General features: G+C 33.0%; 1 protein-coding gene across 1 annotated transcript; it reads right to left on the bottom strand.

Annotated features, from left to right (window-relative positions):
- Window positions 1–4,321: 4,321 nt before the first annotated feature.
- LOC148625178 (stress-induced-phosphoprotein 1-like) lies at window positions 4,322–21,705 on the bottom strand. The gene is made up of 13 exons (XM_088568549.1): window positions 21,622–21,705; window positions 18,284–18,493; window positions 17,605–17,746; window positions 17,094–17,244; window positions 16,666–16,858; window positions 15,131–15,257; window positions 14,036–14,138; window positions 13,441–13,561; window positions 12,136–12,232; window positions 10,608–10,769; window positions 9,893–9,996; window positions 6,471–6,634; window positions 4,322–5,502 (listed from the first exon to the last, which is right to left on the bottom strand). The coding sequence occupies exons 1-13, from the start codon at window positions 21,643–21,645 to the stop codon at window positions 5,430–5,432; spliced, it is 1,671 nt and encodes a 556-aa protein (XP_088424675.1). The 5' UTR covers window positions 21,646–21,705; the 3' UTR covers window positions 4,322–5,429.
- Window positions 21,706–26,218: the final 4,513 nt, after the last annotated feature.

Raw genomic sequence — 26,218 nt, 5'->3', positions numbered from 1 at the left:
ATTATGTTCTTGGTAGTTATTCCTCATTCTTTGTAAAAAAAAATTCCAATGCACTTTCCAAATATACCGAAAGAAGACGTTTAAAAAAAACATATTCAACAAACGGTCGACATTCCAACGGAAACAAATTATGCTCATATACTTGCTGATCCATTCCTTCATATTTTTTCTTTTCTCTTTCGTCTACCCTGGACTTGATTTTTTATGAGCAGATCGGCGAGTGTTTCTAGAAAAGCAGATGACGTTTATCCTACCTGTGTTCCTGGTCTATGTTCCCAGTTTTTTTGTGGAATCCTAGTTGCTCATTTACTTTTTTTACTTTGTATGTATGATTTTGGTTATTTCATGTTCTTTGTTGCGTGTGTCTGTTTCGCCATGTCTGGTCCTGGTCCCTGGATTACAGACTTTTGATTTCCGCTAGAATCTTGGTGCCTTTGATTACTCTTTCATCCCTAATGTGTCAACGTGGGTGCATTTTCACTATCGATGAAGATGTGGACAAAGCATGTCCTTATCATCAACTGAATGTCTTGAAATCATACATGTAGTTATTGCTATCCTTCAACTTTTGTCGTCAACTAAGTTACTTTAGTGCAAATCAAAACGAAAAAAAAAATCATGGTGTACATTTTACTAACTATTAATGAGTGTTCATTAGAACAATCATCTGCTTTATTAAAATGTATACAGTAAAGCACTTGTCATAACAAATGAAATCGTTTTAAATGCTAGCAGGGGTTATGGTGAAATGAAAATATGAGTATATTTGAAAATGTAATGAAACGCAACTATATGAGACCTGTTTCTAACCACATACAGAAGCATTCAGTGCATCGGGCTCTATACAGTTGTTACAGAAATCATGCTGTTTTCTCGTAGCTTTGTCGAGGAAACTGGAGATTTTGTATATACATGCAAATTCCACACTACTATTTCTTCTTTGACTGTGGCAGTAACGGCAGACTAGCGGATAAATGTCCAAGTTTATTGGCCGAGGCAGCGGTTGCACTACTGCTACTAACAGGTTGGCGAGGCATTCGTAGTGTCGGGAATGCCCTCCTAGCTAATCGCGGCGTATCACGTTTAGGCGTTACGGATCGACCTTGGTGGCCTTCTTGTACGTCAGGCAGCTCTTTTGGCATGCTTGGTGTTATAATTTTTATAGGCCGATATCGAACTTTTCTGCTATTGTGACGAGTAGTAGGTCGTTCGTTGTCTTCCCCGTGAAATAGATAGTCGTCAGTCTGTAAAGAAACTGTAACTCCCTTTGAACCTACCGTAGTTGGTGTATCTGTGTGTGGGTCGTCTATTTTTGGTAATGCTATATTTTTCTCGTTTTTGGCCTCTAGCTCAAATAGTGGTTTCTCGTCAAAAGATTTGTGTTCTGTCTCATCCGGTACAGCCTCCTTGCTTTCGTCTTTACCCACTGATGTCAGACTTTCAAGACTTACGTTTAATTTTTCTGGTTTTAAGTTTGGTTGCAGCGGTCGGTATAATTTGATTGGATTTCCATTTGTGCATTCGTTTATATTCGGTAGTGTCCGTGATTTTTCTATAATCCACTCGCGCGGTGGCATGACTTTAGGTCCTGCATTATCGGTAGCTTTCAGATCCACTTTATGTCCAGCTATAGAAAAATCTTCAGTTTTCTTATTTAAATGATCAATTCGTGAAAGACTTTCTTCGAAAAAAGAGTCCTCGGTGTCTTGTCTGAGCAATTGTTTATTTTCAACTACTTTTCCTTTTCTAAATCCAAGAGTTTTGGGTTTTGACGACATCTCGTCGAACGAAAATTCCTTACACTTCATTGCATGGGTATTGCTGACGCTCCTGCGATAGAAGTTTGCCGGTGCTCTTCTATCCGACTTCGTGATAGTGGTATACGAGCGCATCCCAGCAAACTCCACATAACGATTTCGACTTGTAAGAGCCATTTCGAGAGGTTCGTAACTCAGTTGAACTCTGGGCAAATCAATATGTCCGGCATTGGAAGTCTGAGTTACAGACATAATAAAATTCAGATAATTCCGTTTTCCATACTTCCAAAATTGTTAGTTTCAATGCTTGTAGTGAATTTTTCGACCACAAGTGGTAATCACAACCAATATTATAATCTAAAACAAGACTTTGCAAAGGCATAATCTGATTAAAACTATATTCATGTCACATTTAAAATTTGATTTTAAGTATAATAGATTTAATTCCATCGACGTGAACACAGCCTAAATGCCTTACTAACTGTGAAATTTTGAACAGGGCTTAATCTTGTTTGTGTAATTAAATGCAATACAATTTACTTACCATTTAATTTAAGAAGCAAAACACTAAGAAGTGTACTTAGTTCACTGGGATAACAAAGTAATATAGAATAATATTAAAAATAAGTGAATAGCATTGTACTCGATACACAATGAAATTGTTCGTGGCATTTGATATTAGTTGTGTTTTGATATCATCCGAGCATAAGAAGTTTATATCAACATCTAAATTAAATACGAAGGTTGAAACAGGGGGTTATATTTATAAATTACTTTCTACTTAGTCTTCCAACATAACACTGTCTTCATCTTGCTCATAAACAAATGAACATCTGAGCTATGAGTTATTGCTGTCACTAAAATACACCCCCCCCCCAACACTAATGTTCATTGAAAAACAAAAGGAAAAAAATCAGAAAGCGAAATACATTATTCAACTTTGCAGCTGCGCCAAATTTTGAGCTGTGGGGGAAGGTAGATGCAAAAAGTGACGCTAAAGATTTCAGTATTGTACAGACGTTCAAAATAAGACTTAAAAACATCCCTTTCTGGATGTCTGGAAATCTGGTCGTTACGTATGAATGCACTTTTCAAAGTAGTTAGTTGAGTTCATCATAGTCAATTTGAATATCGTAAGTTCCCCCAGCAAGCTTAGTCACTTCAAACAGTAATGGGCCAGACTTGTGAAAGTGAAAAGAATAGGGTGTATACACACGTTTTAAAGAAACAGTAATATAGAATTCTTTTAAAAATTCATTATCAATGAGAACCATCAATGTTTTAAGTTACATTCTCTTGTAAATTCTAGTACATTCATTCTAGTACTTCATGAAACATTTTGAGTGTTATGTTCAACCAGGGCTTTTATATTACACTCCCTGCTTCAAACAATTATAAATTAATGAGGTAAATTTTAAAAGGTAATGTCACCTAACGTTTCACATAGCTACAGTTCAGCAGCTTACGTTTAGAGGTATTGACCGCATCACGACTACAGTAGCGTTTTTGTTAGATACAAACCAACCATTGTAAGCGACCTGATTGACAACTTGGACCAGTTGTTATCAAAGAAGGTTTAAATTGTGTATTCATTCACCATTTTTTTCTCATGTAATTTGTTTCCGACTTTCATACAGCTGAACTTATAAAGAATTCCCCTTTTCTGTCCTCTTCATTACAAAACAATGATGACAGGTGGACTCAAAGCTAACCTCATTTATATGTTTATAATGAGAATAGGTATAGTATGTCAAAGAGACAATAACCCCATGGGGGTGAAAATGTTAGCCCAATATTGTTTAGGTAAAGAGTCAACTAGTCTGAGTCCAAGTCATTTGTATTAATACTAAAACAGAATATCTTATAAGTCTTTTAACACAAGTTTATCACATCTTACTTTTGTTAAAAAAGTACAGTTTGAGAAACTGGTAATCATTTTAGCAAAAGTAATTTTCCTTATTTTGATTTGTGGAATGCTCAAATCTGTTTACGTTGTTAAATAAGCCCAGAATCTGTAACCAAGATATCACTGGGTTGTTATTGTTTACCATAGAAAATCCTCCTGCTACAAATAGTGCAGGAGCAGATCCAGAGGGTTCAATGCTATAATTTGATACTTTTTGTCAAAAATTTGCACAAATGAATACAATTTTCAAACAAAAGGAGGCTACTGATCTTTTGAATAATTTTGGACACATTACATGTAAAATCCTTAGGACAGAATTTTCCCCTTTGGAGGCATCAAACAATATTCTTTTATGAATATCTACATATAATGCCCAACCATCCCATACAGAATCTTGATAAATCTATTTTAAACTTTGGCTATGGGGTACAATTAACTAATAATGAATGATAAGAAAGACAACTCTGACTCAAGAAAAGAAACTTCGAGAAATTGCTGGTTTAATTAATAAACAGGTTGACCTCAACTATATTATTTTTATGAACTTAATTCCCTTAAATGCGACATTTTAGCAATTTATAAATCTTAAAATTCTGAAGAAGTAGAACCTAAAAAATAAAAAACAAAAGCTAAAAGAGAAAATGGAAAACAACATGTATAGACAAACATAGTTTTAATTTAATCTTCACTAAATAAGTTCACATGTCAATTTCCGATGAAAAGCTTAATATAACACATCATAAAATGCATATTTGAACACAGAAATCTCCCAAAACATTTACAATAAACATCTAATCAACCAGACGATTTAATCATATTAAGACATGGTTTGAGATAGAGGAAATAATGTAATGATCATGTCTGGTAAATATATATTACTATCAGAAAGCAAAAACATTCATGGGCAGGAAAATCTACTCTGTGGAATATATTCTTAGAACAAATGCTCATAGTATGTGAAGGGTTTATATTATAATTAAAACCAATATCATACCATTTGTGTTTAAGTTATGAAAAATAAAATATTTATACAGAAATATTATCTTCACAATTTTCAGCTTCTAAGTCTGAAAAAAAAAAGCTATCAAGTAAATTTATGTTCATTAAAATTTTCTGATTTTTCGAGAATATATTCAATGCCTATAAAAACCAAGATGATAATACTGTAAAAACCAAAGATTTGAGCAATGCAATACAAAGTATATAAATACAAGTTTTTGAAAATACTCAATTGAAAGTTGACTTTTTCATAACTTATTCAAAATTTAATAATACAACTGACAAATGTATACTATATACATTACATAAAAATGATCTTAATCAATTTTTCACTATATGTATATAAGAAGAGCTTTAGTAGTGAAAGAAATAATGCTTGTGGAAAACAGCTGTTTTTTTTCTAAATAGAAGTAGAGAAAACTAATTACAAACATGAATAGTACTGTTACTTACAAGGAGTGTAAGATAGAGAATAAAAAGACTTACATGTTGTTCTAACAATTTACTCAATCAATCAATTGCCATGGAAAATAATAAAATACATGAAATGCTTAAGATTCAGTTGTACTGCAAAATGGATAGTACTTTCTAACATAACATGTGAGAGTAAACATGACAGATTCAATCATACTGGTAAATATAGTTTGATCCCTGTATATAGCACTAATGTGTCCTGATTTTAAACAGTCCTGATTGTTTCAAGTCCTGTGTAGTTTGATCATTAACACAATATTCATCCATCAGTTATTTGAGTAACTTTTTTTTTATCAACGGAGGGCAATAATTCCACATTCCATTAACTTTTCTATTTTTGCAGCAACTTCTGGGTTCTGTAAATGACTGTATAATAAACAAAAAGAGCATTTGAAGTAAATAGTCATAATTTAAAAATGAAAATTAGTTTTATATCTTATTTTACATATAAATAGTATGCAAAATGTGAATCAAAGTGTGATGAGCAATAACAGAATATTCCTACAGCTGAAACTGGGTAGCAACATAAAAAGGATATTACAGATGAATTATGGTACGACTGAATTGTGGCATAAAATGTATCTTAAAGGTTGATGATTGTTTTTGAAAAAAATAAGACTTTAATGTAGCATTAAGTGACCCTGTCAGGAAATGGTTAAAAAAGGGGATGGCCAAATATTCAAAATGGCCTAACTTCCAAACAACATTTTGAATTTTGATGTACTATAAGTTGTACTTATCCTTTAATTTATGGTACTAAATCTTTAATTTATAGTACTAAATCTTTAATTTATGGTACTAAACAACTGTGCTAAGTTAAAAAAACAAACATTGATCTGTTATCTAGAAACTCTGAGGGGATAGGCAGACTGAGATGGATGGACATACACATTTTGGTAGAATTTTCTTCTTCTTCTTTTTTTTTTTTAAATGACAAGCAATTAAAACTTGCACATACAGAAAATAGGCATTCTCTAAAATTTAAAATTGGTTTTGCAGTACATATTTTCCTTATTGCTCATAATTTTAAAGATTTCAAAATTATTGCTTACTTCAGTTATGAAAGTTAAAGAGTTCAGATGAAAAAAATTGGGCTTCTAATGGGGCACTAAGTGAACACCCCAACCACATTGCAAAATACTTTATGTGGTAAGAACAACTTAAAATAGCCATAACTTTTGTGTAAATAATCCAATCTGTATTTTAAGATACTAAATACCTATAAAAAGTTGAAAAAAGATCCTTCAATATCTTCTTAAGTAATCATCTGGAAACCACTGAGGATGGATAGACAGGTAACCTTTTCAGGCTTACTAGAATATATAATTACTTACTCTCTAACAGCTTTTGGATCTTTCTCCATCTGTTGTAGTATCAACTGCATGGCAGGGTCTTTCAATATAGATGTGACTTCTGGATCAGCCATGGCACGCTTACGTACAGCCTCGGGATCATTACCTTCTGCCAGTCTGGCATCCCGGTAACCTTGGTTAGCTTCCTATTAATGAATAGTAATAGTGGGATAAATGTCAACGTTAAAGATCAACAAGGAAGCATCTAAGTGTTAGCCATTTACAAAAGGTTTACTGCAGGATAAAACAAGACCCTTACATGTCTAGACCTGTGTCCATGTCATAATAAGGATTTCAATATATAAATAAACACTAAGCAAGTTAAACTACTACAGTGTGGTTTACATACTTCCCAAAGTCCTAAAGCAATGTTCTAATGATAGTGGGGGATAATCAAAATAGTGAAGAATTAATGTGAAAGTTATTTAAGTTGTGGATACTAATATTCGTGGATTAGGGAAGAAACACATGTTCGTAGATTCTTGAAATCGTAGTTTTGAGATTTTCAGTATACACATTGATGAAAATCTCCTTTTCAATGGGAACCAAATTTTGTGGATTGGCTTCCCCACATAAACCACAAAATTGGAATCCCATAAACAAATGTACTTTCACAGTATTCAAATTTCTCCAAAATAGGAGGTCCATATCTTAGAAATGTGTTTAAACAATGTGCAAATTTTGAAAAATATTACTAAATTCCTTTTTAGCTAACCTGGCCAAAGGCCAAGTGAGCTTATGCCATCACTTGACGTTCGTCATTGTCGTGGATAATTTTAAAAAATCTTCTCCTCTGAAACTACTACACCAACAGGATATAAAGTTGGCAGGATTGTTCTTTAGAGTATTGTGCACAAAATGACCATCGGGATTTATGATCCATGAAAAAAAAAACATGGAGCTGTTACTAAAAATAGAACATAAGGGATCTGAAGGCATTTTTTAGCAAGTAACTCAAAAACCATTGCCTATAGCAAAATTCTGGCAGAGGTAATATTGTTCAACATCAAGAGACGGACCTAGCCAAAATTTTCAAAAGAATTTGTCAACTGATGTAGAAGTTACGGTCCCTGAAACAGGTCTTTTGGTATTTTTTGAATGCAGAATTTTGAAAATATTCTCAAAAACCATTTTACAGAACTGAATGAAAATTGGCATATTTGTTCCTTGAGGTATCCCACACAAAAAAAACCATTGGGATTTTTGATCCATGAAAAAAAGCCCCTTTTACTAAAAATAGAACATAGGTGTCAGTTTTTTTGCTTATAACTCAAAATTTGTTGCCTTTAGAAAAATTCTGGCAGAATAATGTTATTCAGCATCATGAGACAACCAAAGCTGAAATTTTCAAAACAATTCCTCGACTGATGTAGGAGTTACGGGCAATGAAACAGTTTTTTTTTGCATGTTCAACTCTTCTCAAAAACTATTTTACAGAATTCAATGAAAGTTAAGATATTTGTTCCTATCAAAGTGTCATTTAATGAAAATAATCATATTGGTTTTTTAGTGTATTGTGCTTGAAATGACTTGTTATTTTTATTTCGTGAATAGATATGGCTGCCTATACTAAAAACAGAAAATAGGGGTCAGAAGACAGTTTTTTGAAAATAACTAAAAAAAACTGCTGCCTTTAGCATAATTCTGGTTCAGGTCATAAAACTGCTTTTAAAAGCATTTCATGCATTTGACAATTCAGTTAATTTTAACTTAGCCTGTCTCATTCCTCAAGTTTTTCAAATAAGCAAATGGATAACCATTGATCCATAATGGTGATTCATGCTCTTTTGAGCCTCTAGTTTACATTACATATTACAAAATGTAGGTAGCCCATTAGCATGACAGGCAGACGGACTAAGTTGAGCAACTGCTAGACCTGCTTTCACCATTGGTGATGCAGGTAAAAATTCCACTTATAAAAATTCAAACTCCTTGAATTTATTTAAAGTATGATATTTATGAATTTGTGTCTTTTGCATGTAATGCAGCATTGACTTCTATAACTCTCATTGTTTCCGTTGATATGACAGAATAGCTATATATTCACTGAACTATTTTTGTTAGTACAGTGGATTCCGCTTAATTGCATAGCCTATTTGCCAGTAAAAATTATGCAAATAACCGGGCTATTCTTATAACTGAAATTACGATTTTACCGGAAGTGTGAGTTCAGGTAAGACGACGATACTGTGGATCAACCAGGGATATCACTGTTCAACATTTCTGATCTGGTATTTAATTGTTATAGACCTTCTCATTGTATTGTTCTTTATCAATAAATAATAATATATATTGTGTTTGTCTTCTTTATTGACCTTCTTTACGTTGTGTGTATTTATAAGTAAAACCACGTGTTTCTCATCTATAAATAGTCAAGTAATTTCCTGACCTTTCTATGAAAAAAAATCCCTTATTTCATATTTCAGCCAGGATTCAGTGTAATATTCATCAATGTTTGCAGTTTGTGGGTTTTTGAAATGGTCTGTGTGTTTTTATTCCTCTGTTCAATCACCATTGTACACTGATAGTTGTGTATTATCAAGTCATTGACCTCGATATATTCCTATGAAGTGTGGATAGTATGGGGCACCTTATGGTAGTTGAATTTCATTAGACATTGTACTGAATGAATGACTTTTAATTTTCGTATGATATTTATGCCTAGTAACCCAAGCTCACTCAAAACTGTTCAGCTCATTAAATAAAATTAAATTTACATTGATAATCATTGGTAGTCGGAAGAATTTAAATAGGGACAAAAAATACCCCCAAGCTGAACCCCAAGTCGCATCATAAGGTGATGTTTGGCATGTCGTCAGAAGTCATTGTTCACTTAGGTGCTTGTTTATTTTCATGAAATTAGAAATCATTCATATTGTCTTTTATGTCCATTATGTTTTTAATCCATTATTAACACCTCCTGATTGATGATAATCTAGTTTTTACAACAATAAATATGATTGACATATTTATGACCCAAAGGCTTTAAACAGAATTTGGGAAAACCTGTCTTTACCTGGATGAGGCAAAATTCTCTATGCAATAAACCGAAATGCACCTCCAAGGCCTATGCAGATAAGCGATTTTTTCCCTAATAGAATAATAGATAATGGTTTTGTGCAGGAGAAAATTATGCTAATAACCGAAATATGCAATAAAGCGATATGCGATTAAGTGGAGTCGACTGTATAAAATTCATAAATACCAAAAAAGTACCTTTATCAGTGGGTGGTTTAACTGAACTGCATTAACATATAGCATTGGTATCAAATTAATAAAATTCTAATAAAATGTAAAATATCTGTTAAAACAAAGATGCTCTAGAAATATTCACAAATACTGTCAAGGTATTCAATGCTTATAAAATCTATCTCTATATGTTAGTATTGTTACTTGCCCCTTACCTCACAGTTAGGATCAATTTCTAAAGCTTTCATGTAGATAGATGCTGCTTTCGTTGGTTCTTTCATTGCTAGATAAATTCCTCCTTTTCTTAAGTATCCTTTCACTGAAATCAAACAAGCCACATCAGTACTTTAACTCCGAAATACCAATTTTCGTAGACTAGGGAAGAAACACAAGTTCATGGATCCCTTGAAATTTTCAGTAGAAATATCAATGGAAATCTCCTTTTCATTGTACCAATTTTCATGGTTTGGCTTACCCACGAAAACCACGAAAATTGGTACCCACGGACAATTGTACTTTCACAGTAAAAAAAAGTTTTAAACAGATCTTTTTTTAGAAATTGTGCATCAATACTTTCTGTAAAAGTATTTCATCTAAGGAAACAATAAAAAAATACAAACTAAATAACTGTTTTCAAACTTCTGTGGTATATATGAGTAATTGTGGACATTTATAACTAATCTTTTTTCATTTAATTTTCATTGTAATTTTTTTATTACCAATAATGTGATTTAAAAAGGTATTTCCATGCTTTCCCCCAAAATTCTTAAACAGCGTCAAACCAAAAAGTCATTTTTTCAACAACCCAGAATGAAATTTTAGACTAGAAAATCATAGAAACATTCAAAAATATCTAAAATAATCACAAAATTTTAAGTCTTATTCTATATACTTGTAAAAAAAACTTTCGTTAAGTGTCTAACAACTCACAGAATTTGGGGTCTAATTCTATACATTTGTCAGCATCTTTCAAAGCCAGATTAAATTCTAATAGTTTTGTATAGCATGCTGCTCTGTTGCTGTATATTTTAGCATCATCAGGATTACGCTTGATAGCTTCATCATAATGCTTCTTAGCTGTTGGATAATCACCTATAATTGTATAAAAGATTTATAAATTGATTTTTAGCCTAACTTCTCCATTTCATGACAAGAATATTCAAAGATGTTTGGCTTTCTACAGGACCAACATTTCCTTAGATTATTTTGGGTGCAAGAACAAAAAGCCAATAGGAAGACACAGACTACACTTGAATACATTTATCTGACTGACCCACTGTATGCAAGTCAGTACTTTTCCCCCTTCATGATGCATGCTTAACAGAGAAGCAGAGCTACATATTATAAATTCTTCCCTATGACACAGTATAAATCAAATAGATGACCTCTCTCACTTGAAAGGGAAATCAAGGGAACCAGGATTGGAATTTAATAATGTATTCTTCAACTTAATGATTTAAGCGTTTGAGAAACACAGTGAAATCTGTTGAAGGTAAATCTATTTGGTTTGGACAGGTGTTCATTTTACTCAGGTTAATATACATTTAAAATGTTATCTAGGGATTTAAAAAAGTGTCAGCTTAATACAAGTTTTTTTTTTTAAATTTAATGGTTCACTTTATACAGCTTAAGCTAGTGATAATGTTGCACTTTTTCAAAAACTATGTAAATTGGGAAAATACGTGTCATTTATAAACGGGAAATTTGGAATAACCATACAAAACCAAGATTCTAGCCAAAATAAAAAAAAAGGTAATCCAGGGACAAAGATTGGACATGGAAAACAGACACACACAACAAAGAACATAAAATAACCAATAGAATACATACAAAGTAACAAAAGTAAATAAGCAACTCAGATTCCACTACAAACTGGGAGCATGGACCAAGTGCACCTGTAGGGTAAGCATGCTCTGTTTTTTTCTAAAAACACACATACCATTAATAAAATGGGTAATTTTATAAATGGTGTTAAGAAAAAGACAAGTTATAAACAATTAATCAGTGTAATTTTAAACAGAAACACCATATCCTACATTTTGACTACCAAATGGGATTGTTTTTTTAGTCATTTTTTTTACAGATTGGGAAATTTTCATCTGGGAAAAAGCCTTATTTTGGAGGTAATTTAAGCCGAAGAATAACACTATAACTGCTGTAAAATCAAATTATCAAGGACTGAATTGTTTTTGTTAAATTCGGCCTTAAGGAGTTAAATAAAGCGTAGTAACTAAAAGTTTTGTCGTACTTTAACAACATGTAGTTATTCACATTTTATTATACATGTTATTCATGCTATTTTATACATGTTATTCATGCTTTATTATACATGTTATTCACATTATATTATACATGTATATGTGGATGTATAATAGTAAAAACAATACAGACATATAGAAATTGTATTCTCTTAAATTGTGTATAAGTTTGGTCTAAACTTGTAAATCTTATTACTAACCATTCTTGAAACATTCATTTCCAAGATTTTTAGCCTCTAATGATTTTTCTGGATCAATGTATTGCTTCATTTCCCTTTCTTTTATCTGTTTTTCCACCTGAAAACATTTTTCATCATAATATGTTACAAATGTACCTCTTAATATTAACACTTGATATGATTCCTTAAAAAAATGAAATAAAACAACATAAACAATGTATCCATCACTATTACAGTATTCATACTTCACTACAGAATAAAGTGTAAGTGTTCCTAAAAATCAGGCAAAATGAGAAAAATCAGAGACATTCATGTCGAAACACCCACTGATCTGACAATCTAATATCACCCAAGGATACTTTCTCTATTTGATAAGACCATTATTTAATTTGTGAATCACTGGCTGTGCTCAGAAATTTTTGAAATAGAATCTTAGAAAAATGAGGTTTTGACAGGGTTAATTGCCCTTGAAATGCTCATTTTCAGTACATTTCAATAAAATTGTAACTCAGTAGTTAAACATGATAAGGATAATCTTGTCTGTTTTCCTTGATTCTAATGGTGCAAATTGTAAAATTACATTATCAGAATGATGGTTTTTTTCATACCAAGTTTGATTCTGCCTGATTCTTAAAGGGACTGACACAACTCCAGCAGTGCTAGAGGTTGTCTGGCAAGCTATTTTCTGACTTGGTGCCATCCTAACCTCTAGCATCTGACATATTGAAAGCAACTGTAAATGTGAATAAGCTATACAAGTTTTAAAATATTTTGTTCTTTATTTAACCTACCAGAAATCAAGCGATAAAGTCAGTAATTTTTGTTAAATACCTAGAAAACATTTATAATGGAGTCAGTTTTCAAAGTGACCAGCCATTTTGAATTAGGTAACTAATATTACGAATATAATATATTCTTGACATAACGAACTTTAAGTTGGTAAAGGCAATTCATTAGTTAAATCAATATGTACATTTTGCAAATTTTAAAATCTGTAATTTTCCAAAGAACGTCAGAACGAGCAGTATGTAACATGGCGCACAAAAGTAAGAGGTTTGGGTATGGAGGAACGGAATTCTGACTTCTTAAGACTGACACTTAATAGCCATGAGCAAACAGTTCGGTGAACTAAAGAAACAAAAAAACAAAAAAAAAAAACCCAAAGAAAAAAATAAAAAAATATATTATCAAATCCGTACTCATTTATTTTTAAATCTAAATATTATTAGAACTGTTATTTTGCAATTTCTTTTCGTGAGTGTTAACAGTCAACTGAAAAAAAGTCCATCTTACAATATTGCACAATATTTTAGTTTAACTTCATACCTCATGAGCTAGCTTTTGTATATCTGGTGACCTGTGTTCTGATAAAGATTTGTTGAAATACCGGATAGCATTGTATAAATCATCTTTCTTCATGTATGCCTTTCCAGTTCTTGCGAGGGCTCTAAAAAAAATTAATGTATTTGTTTCTTTTCATTTCAAGTCAAAGACAGCAAGTTTTGTAAATCTGAAAAATAAATCCTTGTGAAGAAAGTTGTCAAACTATCAGATATAACATCAAACAACTCTGTCATAGGAAGAATACGAAAATTATTCTTTAACTAAAAGTAACAAGCAACACATAACCATATGTCCCACAAAAAAAGTAGAAGTGCAACAGTCCTATATGATAACTCTTGTAAAATTCCTTGGATCATAATGGCAGCCCAATATGATCACCTACAAATGGTGATTAATGATGAATAACAACCCTTCAAAATTTGAACAAATGGTTTCCTAGAATTTGCATCCACAAACGGGACTGGACAGACAAACATTGGTATTTCTACGTCTCCATCAATGTAAGGTGGGGACAAAAAAAAACAAAAAACAAAAAAACAAAAAATAGAAAAAAACAAAATATAAATTTTAAACCTACTTAGCTATAAGTGTATAATCAGCTCTGCTTTCTCTTCCTATATCAACTGCTTCTTCTGATGCTTTTATACACTGGTCATAATTCTTTTCTTCAAAATATACAGCTGAAACAACACAAACAGAAATAGAAACCATCCAGCATGTCATCATTATTTACCTTTTTTTGTTTAGATTTATAGTGGTTTACAGTTTGATGTTTGCAACTATAATTCAAATTTAAAATGACAACGAATGTTAAGAAATATATCACAATGGCAGAAACCACATGCATTTTTTTTTGTAATAATCAATTAATCCATTTTCAATTTGTATACATCAAACCAGCTATCTCAAATGTAATAATGCACAAAACTAGAGGTTCTAAAGAGCTTAATTGCTCACCAGGTCAAAAAGTCTTTTTGGCTTTCTAAAGCTGGACTCAGTTTCAGAGAAGAACATTTTCAAAGTTGGAAATGTAAAATTCAGGAAAAAATCCATTTCAGGACCCACAACTCATTCATCAACAGATCTTTTTGAAAATTTTGGTGTAGGTCCAACTCATCATCCTCAACAATTTTGCCCACTGCCAGATTTCAGCTAAACCAACTGTTTTTGAGTTATTTCCAAAATTCTGCAATTTGACCCTATTGTTTATTTTTAGTGATGGCCGTCATTTTTTTGCCAGATAAAAAAATCCCCACACAAGGATTGTTAAAAATACCATAAGGAAGATTCATGAAAAGTTTGGTTACATTCTATCAAGTAGTTTCAGGGAAGATGATGTTTGAAAACGTTAATGGACGACGACGCACACATAGTGATGGTAATAGCTCACCTAGCCTTCAAGCCAGGTGACTTTAAAAAAGGAACAGCTTTTACTTAAAGTTGGCAGTGAATAATTGAATGTTCCCTTTTTTTAATGAAAACTCAATACAATAAATTGGATATCAATGGATTATCTTAAAAAAATCAAAATAAAATCGCTCAAGCTGATGTCTTGGGATTTATTTTCTCCCCCATCACAAGTTTCCGACACTCATTAAATCTGGCATACTTCAGCACTTATGTTCCTATTTTAGTTATTCAACCGATTTATTATCTTGTCATTATACTATACCTGCTTTATTGTTTCTAAATGTGATGTCAGAAGGGTCTAGTTCTATAGCTTTGTCATAGTGTTGATGTGCTGTGGCAAAATCTTTCTTTTTATAGGCTTCATTTCCGAGAGTCTTTTCTGCCAAAGCCTAATAAAAAGAAAACCATATATGTACACTAAATGTACTATTAAATCATGATTTGCCTCATACAATACTGACCTGATCTGGGAAGATACCCTCACATGAACTTAACATGACTTCCAGATGATCTTGACCTTGGTCAAGCTATTTCAAGGCCTATAAAAAATTACACGTTTCTGCTGACACTAATTTTTGTGCCTACCCTGAAATGTTTTGGAAATTTTGTGACAAGTACAATTTAAGTCTGAATGTGAGGGACAAAAACTTTTGTAAAATACAAATTTTTGCCTACTAACTGATCCTAGCTTTTAGAGCATGTTAACAGAAATGCAGGTATTTTTTCTTTATGTGAAATTCCAGTGAATCAAACATTCAAATGACATTTTTCTTTGAAAATTCTGTGAAATAAATTTCACACAAAACAAAAACAATATGAATATGCAACATGAGTCTTGGCTTACAGTATTTCTTTTTTATTGCCTATGTACAAAATAATGAAGGTTTCAGTTGTGTATCTTAACAAAGGGAGACAACACTTAAATGTCAATAAAAACACAATTAATACATTAAGTGCATGCCATGCATCTACTATGATGTATAAACAACATACCCGTAATGTGAAAGAGTATCTTTATAACTATAAGGTGTGTTATTAATACTATATCTTCCAAATATTATGTCAGGCACAGGCTTTTGTATTGAAGGGTATGATTTGATCTATAATTTTATTATTATTATGTACATGTATCAGTGTTTTCATTACTAGAATTATGAAGAAGGCTGAAAACTTAAAGCAACCTATTTCAATAAAATTGTCAGGTTGTCTAGCTTAAATGAAAAAAGAAACTAACAGTCGTACTACTGTTTTCAGACATGATATTATAGAGCCAAAAAAAAAAAAATTGGTAAAAATCAAAGTAAACATACAATAAAAAAGAAACACAACAGCAAAATCTGGACATAAATAAGTGGAGTTTCAATAAAAGGTGGAAAAAATTGTCTTGGTTATCTTCCCATCAATGAAAAACTTAGTGAAAACACTGTGCTATAACCCAAATCCATATTAGAAACCCTAAAACAATCATACTTAAACATTATTACAACAGATTTAAGGAGAAAGATTTTAAGTGCAATGCTGTCATTTACAATATCTATATGAATATGAAGTACCAGTAATTGAAGAAAGTTCACAATACTGAGCCCTTATGTCTCTTTGAAAATTTGCAAATAAACTCAAAGCCTGGTTTTCAAATGTCCAAAAAGACATAAGAAGCAGTCACTTGAAATGATGCAACCATTTTATTCTCACCACGTGATTCACACACATTGATGAATAGGATCTTTTTCACACAGCATATCATTCTATAGTTTAAACATAGATGCAGTGTGAAACAGATTGGATAATGTTTTCTACCTCTTTATTAGTCGGTTTTTCAGGTTCAGAATTTTCGTTTTTTGATTTAGAATCAGAACTTTGAGGAGGCTTTTCATTTTGTTTTGGGGCAGATTCCTTATTATCTTCTGTTGAAGCATCATCCATTTTTGCTTCCAAATCAAATCCTAATAAAACACCAAGGGTCTGCATTATTCTGGGATCTTGAAGATTTCTGCAAAATAAAAAATAAAACAGACAAGATTGTTACACAAATTTTGTACAAGAAATACATTCCTTCGTGTTGTTGCTTTCAGTAAACCATATAAAATAAGATTTTTGACTAAGTTTAGGTTAAAGTGTACCACATTTACTTATAATCTAATCATTCATTTGGTTAACTATTAAAAGATAACAATATGTTTTCGAAATGCTTTAATAAATGCTTTCATAAGAGTTTAAAGCCTTACTGTAAACTATTTGGGTTCTGTTGTAACAGTTGTATCATCATTTTGTAATCTGGTTGCTTTAGATATTCCCTAGTCTTTGGATTGGCCTCTAGTTTTTGCCATATATCCGGTGAAGCAAAAGGATTACCTATAGGTTGACTATCACCGGGTCCTAAAATAATATCAGAATATATAAATGTGAGTAATATTTGTATGAGAAGATGGTAATGAATGTCTGCTATTGCCTTATTGATACATAATAAAAGGAGTTAACTTGGAATTTTAAAAAAAAAAAAGGACTGGTGATTATTGTGCCGCATTCAAAGGAATATTGAGAATTAAGATTTTTACTATTCTATTAGAGAGAGACAACCTGTGTAAATATTTAATATTATTTCCTTCAACTTAGCCCTTCAATGACTTGATATCTAGCAACAACAAAAGCTGAATATTTTCTAAAAATCCTATGATGGAATACACTCCCATTCCCCCAGTGAGCTCCAATTCTAAAATCAGCACTAACAAAGATTACCTGTTAAATGACTTTTTGCCTCCTCAAGTCCACTCTTTAACTGTGGGTTTTCTGGATCTATCTTCAGGCCCTCCATAAACACAGAAGATGCTTCGTCATATCTGTTAAGGTAGCAAAGTGCTGTCCCCTTCCTAGAGAATCCCTGATAATACACAAATCTGAATAAGACCTTGTCAGTAAGACCAGACCCCCCAAAAAATAATGTCTGTTTCCTGCTACCCTACCTACCCTAAACATTTTACGGACATTTTGGCTCAAGCGCTATTAAAGTCTAGATTGTTTCCCTATTAACTCAATGTAAAATGTTTTTGAAAAAAATTATGGCCCCAAAGATAATGAATCTTGAAAGGATAAAAAAAAAAATTTGAAAAATAGTCTAAATAAAAAATCAATATTTCTAACTTCAGTAATTGAATTCTGTCAGTAAAACATAAGTTCAGCTTTTAACATGATTTTATGGAACTTAACTGAACATGTTTTATTATAGCGTCAACTTTTGTTCAATACTTCTAGTACCAACTTACATGGTATTTGAATGTTTGACAGCTACAGAAGATATTTATACCGAGTTTGATTTCACCAATTCAAGTTATCATATACTTGGTCATATTTTGACGAAATCAAAACTAGGACAAAGTGCAAACTGTTTTGACTAGAATACAACAATGAACTTAAATACCTTTGGCCAATCAGGCTTGATTTCTATAACTTTGTCAGCATCTCCAAGAGCTTCCATATAACGTTCAGCCTTAGTTAGAGCTGCCGATCTATTGCTGTATAGGACATGATTCTCAGGGTCAATGGCGATAGCCTCTGTGTACTTTCGAATAGCTTCCTCAAAGTTACCAGATTCTAGAGCTTTGTTTCCCTCAGATTTAAGATCATTCACCTAAAATGTTTATGTTTTGTATCTGTTCATGTAAGAATTGGGGTTTAAGACACATCTTTTTTCTAATTTCTCACTGAACAGGACTGGTTGCATCAATTGTAAAAATTTCCTTAAATGGACTGAATTAAGTCCAAAAGGAAAATGATGAATTGAGCAAAACTGTATGACATTACCAATATTAATTATGTACAGCAATTCCATACACTAATAACAAACCTTTCAATCATTTTGTAACTGTGGTATGAAATTAGGCTAGACCTAAAAATTATTTAACAATACAATTACAAAAAAAATTCACAACACCATGAGAGTAAACAAATCAAAGAACTACAGTAATTAAAGTCTTTAAATAAATAGAATTACAATTGGTCTAGAAATAAACAATTTGAGGAAATGCTTCTTAATGGTTTATTTTTTATCCATTATTTCTAAATGGTTAAGGCCAAAAAAGCCCATACCCTATCTTTAACTTTGTAAATTAATATGCCTATTCTGTAAGGAAGAAAAAAAAGGAGAATATAACACTAACCACTGCCAGTAAGTCCCTTTGTTATGGAATAGATTTAAGATAACATATAATTACCAGTAGAATTAAAAGCAGCAAAATAACATTGATATCATAATAATTTGGTTTACAGTAAGTTAAAAAAAAAAGGAAAATTAATCAAAATATACATATATAAAAACTACTTCAACTATATGTAACAAGCACTAAACAAAAACATGTATTATGAAATACATTCAAAATCACATTTACATTCTAGCTGAAAAAATATGAATAACAAATTCTGTTCGGTTGTTTGATCCATCAAGCAATCTAAAAGTTGTTTATGTATGTAAAGAATTGTATTTTCTTGATTCATATAAAAAATTATGTATAAAACAAGGTCAGCAATAACATTCAAATAATGGAAACAGTGAAGACTTTTATAAATACCAAACATGCACATGCAGGGTTTTCAAATATTCCAAGAGTAGCCGGCCACAAATTCAGAAGTAGGGGGCTCCAATGCAATATGAATATATTACACTGAAAAATTTGGTAAAGTAAGTGGCAAATGTTTAGATGTAGCAGGTGAAAATAGTTGCATTATGCCTACTTTGAAAGCACTGCACTTTTTCATTGTACATATACAATACACAAGACAGTGATTACGAAAGTCCAAATTTATTAGCAATTCATGCATTTACATGTAGCTGAAAATATGGTAATGAATATCAATTGTTACGCCTAGGGGGCATACATTAGTTTCAAAAGGTTCTGTAGTTAATGGAACACAGGTTGAGCTGTCACCAATACATGTATATCTTTTTTAATTCATGATTATTTGATTTCTAAGGTTGTTTCCTTTAATTAGGATGACGTCTGTAAATATCTTGCTACTAAAAAAGAATCCAGAGCACCAATGTTCCTTTTTCCAAAGTATTCTCTTTATAAATGTTCGTAAATAAAATTTAATGACATAAATAAATCAATAGAAGTAAGTCATACAAAATTGTGATGATGAAAAATCTATCTTGGAAAGCATGATGTGTAACCGGTTTATGGTATAATAGCATTTACATCATTCAACTGGAAACAAACAAAAAACTGAAATGCCTGTCATGAAACTAACTACCAGTACTAGTTTCAAGAGGTCTACAGTTATTATTTGACTTTGTTGGTCAAGATATGCACGTGTAACTGTAATTTGGGTTTGTAAGAGTTAAAATTTTATCTTAACATGTTTAAGAAAAATGTTTGGGATCTCCCAATTGGTAAAAGAGTAATCAAGGGAACCAAGACTCTAGCAAAAATCAAAAGAATGTAATCCATTGACAAAGACCAGACATGGAAAACAGACAAACACAATAAAGAACATGAATCAACCAAAACAACAAAAGTAAATGAGCAACTTGGGACTCCACTAAAAACTGGGACCATGGACCAGATGCACCAGCAGGGTAAGTGTCTTCTGCTCTTCTAGAAACAAGTTGTTTATAAAAAGTCCAGGATAGACCATATAATACTTTGATACATAGAACAAATCAGTTTTCATGGTGCAGATGGATACAACATAACAATCCATGAGATCATTATGACGACCATAAAACTTCTGTAGTGATGACTTCAATCTTGAAGCAACATAACCCTGTTCCAGAAGCCTAATTGTAAGAAGTCTAGCATGATACAAAAAGTCTGCATATTTATGGCAAGCTCAGGCATGACCTATGAGCTGTGATATGAAAACTCCATATGCAGGTGCTGAAAGGATGTTGCCACAGAAAAAAGAAAACTATTTTGAATTTTCATAAACTAATGACATATTGGATGTGTCTGTCTTCGAAAATAGGAGAGTTTTTCGTGATGCCATCACTTACCTTGGATTTTTAGCCAACCAAAACCAAATCACAGGTATGTGATGGCATCACGAAAAACTCTCCTATTTTCGAAGACACATCCAATATGTCATTAGTTTATGAAAATTCCATTATCAGAGCCTAACCAATAATTCCTAATTAATGCCAGACATTTGAGACAAAGATTTAAACAGAACAAGTCACATAAAAGGAAATAAAAATTATAACGTTTTCTGGAGCGTTTTGGGTTTCACATTTCATAATAATACTCTGGTCAGAGAGTAGAACTGGCCGTTTTCAATACAGAAGCAATTCTCTCCAATCTGCTCAACAAAATTTTATTCCGCAATAAAAATTGTTGCAATTCATTTTTAAGAACAAAATATCATTAATCTGTTAGATATGTTTTCTTCAATTTTGGACACAAACCTGTTTCACAAGAGATAAAGGACAACTGGTTGCTGAGAATTACTTGCCAACGAGAACCACTCCTTGACCAGTACAATCCCTGTAATACTAGCTGTATAAATACTAATAGCAAGCATAGAAATATGAAACTATGTAATGTAACTGAAACATCCAGGACTAGTATATGTCAAATTATGTTGAAGGGGGTTCACGTCATTGCATGAGTGAATCCCCAAAATAGGCCCCCATTGACAGAAAGAAGTGTGTATTTTGAAACAATCGCCGGCTCCCACGTGCAACTTCAACAGTTTGAAACTAGAATTCGACAGGAATAGGTGCACATTGAGCAAGACATCAATACAATAATGTGATTACCATACCTTTGCTTTGTTATCAGACGCCATAATAAAGAACTTGAGGAAATATTTTGTATTAAAGAAATGTATTCAGGAAATTTCTAGACTAACTTAAAACGTCGTTCGGAAAAACCATCACTTGGACGTTTACGTAGGATCTAATGCTATTCGGTTTCCCTTTGATGTTTACATCTCAAGTCGTCAAGTCGCTCCACAGTTGGCTCGTTCCTTTTCATTACATCGTTCAAATTTTCAATTTCACAATAGGATCGCGGTCAAAATTTGACCGGTGCAAAATGCAATTGCGGTATCACTTTTTGCATTCTTTATTGGTATATATAGGAAGTGATATTTTGCCTTTTTTCATGAGTGGCTCATGATTTATGTTTAGACTCAAGTATTTTATCATAGTATAGCTCGGCCCCGTGCAGGTCCGGGTGTTAAAAGAATAGGCCTGCAGCAGCACTAAGCTTGTCGTAAAAGGCGACTAAATAGTGCTCAGAACCCTAGCCGGGGGCTAGGGCGCTCTGCCCACAGAGCAACTGGGATGTGTGCCTCAGGTGGTGGAATAGGGTACCCCTGGCGTGTTACATGCTGGGTTTGTCAGGCTATAATACGGAAAACCTGACCGCAAACCATAGTGGTGCACCGTGTTGGGAAAGATGCCACGTTCCTCGCACGTTAAAGAACCCTACTGTGGTATTCTCCCGGAGTAGGAACCATAGGGCTCCGCCACAGGAGGCTAAATTGCCCGACCCTACCCACCTCTCCCTATTTCCAGTGGCAATTAAAATTTGTCTACCCCATTGTCCTTTTGTCCCACCCCCTTTTCATTTCATCATTTCATGATCATTTTCTCATCGATTTCATGTTCATCGTCTGAATATAGTTGAAATATTGCTGCTCGGACGTTAAACCACAACAAACAAACAAACAAACATAATATAGCTCGAAGACAAGAATTGATATAGCAGTTGCAAAATCATAAAGATTTGTAAAACCTTTTAGCATCTGCAAATGCGGTTTGAAAGTCTCGTTCTAATTTCATTTTCCAGTCCGGAATTTCCGATGTAAAACGTGTTGAAAGAGTAATCAAGGGAACCAAGGTTATAGCGGTAATCAAAAGAATGAAATCCAGGGACAAAGACCAGACATGGAAAACAGACATACACCTCAAAGATCATAAAGTAACTAAAATCATAATACAAAGTAACAAAAGCAGATGAGCAACTCGGACTTCACTAAAAACTAGGAGCATGGACCAGGTGCACCGGTAGGGTAAGCGTCCTCTGCTTTTCTAGAGACACCCACCGAGTTGCTCATAAAAAGTCAAGTACGGGGTAGACAAACGAGGAAAGGAAAACTACGACCCGTTGAATAAATCAGTTTTCATGGTGCAGATGGATACACCATAACGATCCACGAGTTCATGATGACGACCATGAAACTTCTCTAGTGATGACTTCAATCTTGTAGCAACATAACCCTGTTCCAGAAGCCAATTTGTTAGAGTTCTAGCGCGATACAAAAAGTCTGCGTAGTTTCGGCAAGCTCTGGCATAACGTATGAGTTGTGATATGAACACTCCATACGCAGGTGCTGAAGGCTAAAAACCACTAATTCCACTTCCCATAGGCTTCTATGCTAATTTCACAATATTCAATGGCTTCTCTGGACTTTACCTTAACTTTAACCTGCAGAGGACTATATATCAGCATGATTCTACATATGTCAGCTCACAATCCTCAGAATGGCATGTGGGGTTAGCAGACTTGCAGTGCAGTACTGGTCACCGGAAGTGAAGGGTCTATAAATAGCATGGGAAATCCCAGTGTTTTCACAAGATAGGGGTATATTTAAAAATCATTATGGAGATTAAGCTTCACATCACAAGAAGAAAATGCACCTATAAAATGTACAGAAATGTTTTTTCTTTCAGAAACTGTTTAAATTTTTTAAATAAGATGAGAACTTTTTTCACAGCACTATGAGGAACAGGGGTAATTTTTGCGTAGGACTATTTTTGCCTACGTTCCAAATGCTCATTGGTTGAATTGGTGGTCTGTAACCTGAAGGGATGTTGAAATCCGGAGACCGTGCACGATTTTTATCTTGATAGTCGTTAGAAAAATTAAAGGCCGGTTCCCCGCGGTACCGTTGAATCTCCAACTTTTTTTATGGCACATCATTCTGACCAAGGAATTAAATATTATATATATATATATATAAATCCTTGTTCTGACCCCAACCCGATGTATTGATATCCAAATAAAAAAGAGGATGGTTGCAAGGTCCGCGCCAGAGCAAATTCGGACTCTATATCGGGACCTATTCTCTTTATCATATTCTTCAACGACATATTTCACTTTACACTTGATAGCTCAATGTACAATTACGCGGACGAAAACACTATCTTTTATGCAAATACTGACATTAAAGAATTATAGCAGTTTTTGTCACGACATGGGTTGTGTCCTTATTGCATGACTTATGATATACCGGGTTCTCAACCCCGCTTGGGAAGAATTAGGATTGATTTTACCTACGATGTGGACATTGTAGTTTTAAACTGGTCTGGAGCTGGCATGTTAGTTAACTGCTACTAGTCCTCTGTTTGTGTATTTGTGCATTTTCTATTCAGTTTCTTTATTTCTATTGTAACAACGTATTCAGACCTTTTTGAACTAATCTAATTTTTTCCACAGTGGCCTGATTTTAAAGGTGGAGGGCTGTGATCATGCCGGGCCAAAGTACTTTAATCCCGCCGCATTTTTTTTTTGCGCCTGTCTCAAGTCAGGAATTTCTGGCCACTGTCTTGTTTTATTTTCACCTTTAGTTTATTTTTATGTTACTTTAGTATTCAAGGGCAATTCTTTCTCTGTACCTATGTATAATGATGTTTTAGGACCAGTTGCAGCCTGCCCTTTAGTGTGAGGATTTCCTCGTCATTCATTGAAGACCAATGGGCGGCCCTGGGCTAACATTTTCATCCAGGTTGGGTTGTTGTCTCTTTGATATACTCACCGTACACATTCTCGTTATATTGTAAATGCACTTGAAACAGATATCTTGGCTGTAATACATGCAGTGGTTCTCAAGAAATCAAATGAGAGCAAACTGATAAATATTTCGACACTGGCACTTGACAAAAGATCAATGGATACATATATCACCTTTGATCTGGCAGGCAACAAAATAAGATGTGAAAAAGAAGTGAAACTTCTTGGCGTAACTATACTTAACTATAAACTTCACATCAATACACACACATTTCAAACATTTATAATTGAAAAAAAAACATCAAGAGAACTTAATGTTTTACAACTACTTAAGCAAACTAAGAAAATTAACAATATACCATTTTTATCTTGTAAAATCTAATTTTTGTTCATTATCATAGCATTTCTGCAGTGAAACAAATACAAAGGAAAAAATAAAAGATACAGAGATGGGCACTACGTTTTATTAACCAAGATTATAACTGCTCTTATGTAAACCTGTTAATTAAATCTAAAATGGCATGCTTAAAAATAAGACGTTTAAGAATAATGACAGTTGGAGTATTTAAAATTATGAATGATGATAGCCCTACAAAATCTTATCAATGTTAAAAATAGAAAATTCTCTTTCAGATACAATAATATAGTTGACATACCCAGAACCAGCAGGTATGGCTTGAAATCTTTCCGCTACTCTGCAGGAAAACTATGGAATGAATTGCTGGTTATATGGCGCTGCTTTTCAATGGTCTCACACTTTATTTAAACTTATTGCATTTATTGTTGCTAGTTTGATTATGGCTATGCTTGCATGATATGCGTATGTCTTCTGAATTTTATGTTTTGTATTATATGTGTACCTATGTCTTAGTTTTAGGTTTTATATGTAAGTCGGTTATAAAAGCTCGGTTAGAGCTTATGTTTCACTGTTCTTAAAATGGCGACTCTAAATAAAGTTTTTTTATTTGATTTTATGCGTAAAATAGTACTATCACACCGGTTGTTCAGTTCTATGCATTATAGTTACTTTGTCTACGAATGTTAGACGCATAGTACTAGTAAGTCATCATCAGCGGCGGATCAAAATATTTACAAAAATGGGGTGGTGATTCCGATAAAGAAATAGTTTCCAGTTGGGCTATTATTTGCTCATTTTCACAAGGGTAATCAACCCCAAAAACCATCCCGATGTACATCCGTCACTATTTCATACATTTCAGAACAGCAGCATTCTGAAATGGAGATGGAGCCTTTCTTTGCATTAGACCATCATGCGAAAGGGTACGTCCTATTTGTCCTATTATTTATGGCAACAGACGCCATTCTTACCACATATACCTCAGAACAAACAAAAAACAAAAAACAAAAACAAAAACAAAAACAAAAACAAATAAACAAACAAACAAAAATAAAAAAACAAATAAACAAAAACAAACGCAAAATAAGCCGAACTGAATGCTATGTTGAAAACTTATTGTGCGCTGATCTCAATCTTACTTAAACATGCTTTATAGTATTGATAATGCAATTTCCCCAGTAATGGTGTCAGTCTGCGGTTTGGTGTTATTTATACCTATAATAATCTATATTCATCTAGGTTTTCCATGAAAACCGACAACGAA

Source organism: Perna viridis, chromosome 2 (assembly GCF_037379345.1).
Source record: "Perna viridis isolate PV_CMFRI_1.1 ecotype Kerala chromosome 2, ASM3737934v1, whole genome shotgun sequence".
Lineage (NCBI taxonomy): Eukaryota > Metazoa > Mollusca > Bivalvia > Mytilida > Mytilidae > Perna > Perna viridis.
Note: the sequence above shows the minus strand (reverse complement) of the source record. Positions and strands in the feature narration are given on the sequence as shown.

What these genes read in the sequence shown, in the direction of transcription:
- LOC148625178 (XM_088568549.1), bottom strand. Translation starts at nt 21,645, where the DNA reads ATGGCGTCTGATAACAAAGCAAAG. An exon ending in GGCAAAAAGTCATTTAACAG is followed by an intron (nt 17,245 to 17,604) that starts GTAATCTTTGTT and finishes ATATTATTTTAG; the next exon opens with GACCCGGTGATAGTCAACCT. An exon ending in GATCCAAAAGCTGTTAGAGA is followed by an intron (nt 5,503 to 6,470) that starts GTAAGTAATTAT and finishes TTTATTATACAG; the next exon opens with TCATTTACAGAACCCAGAAG.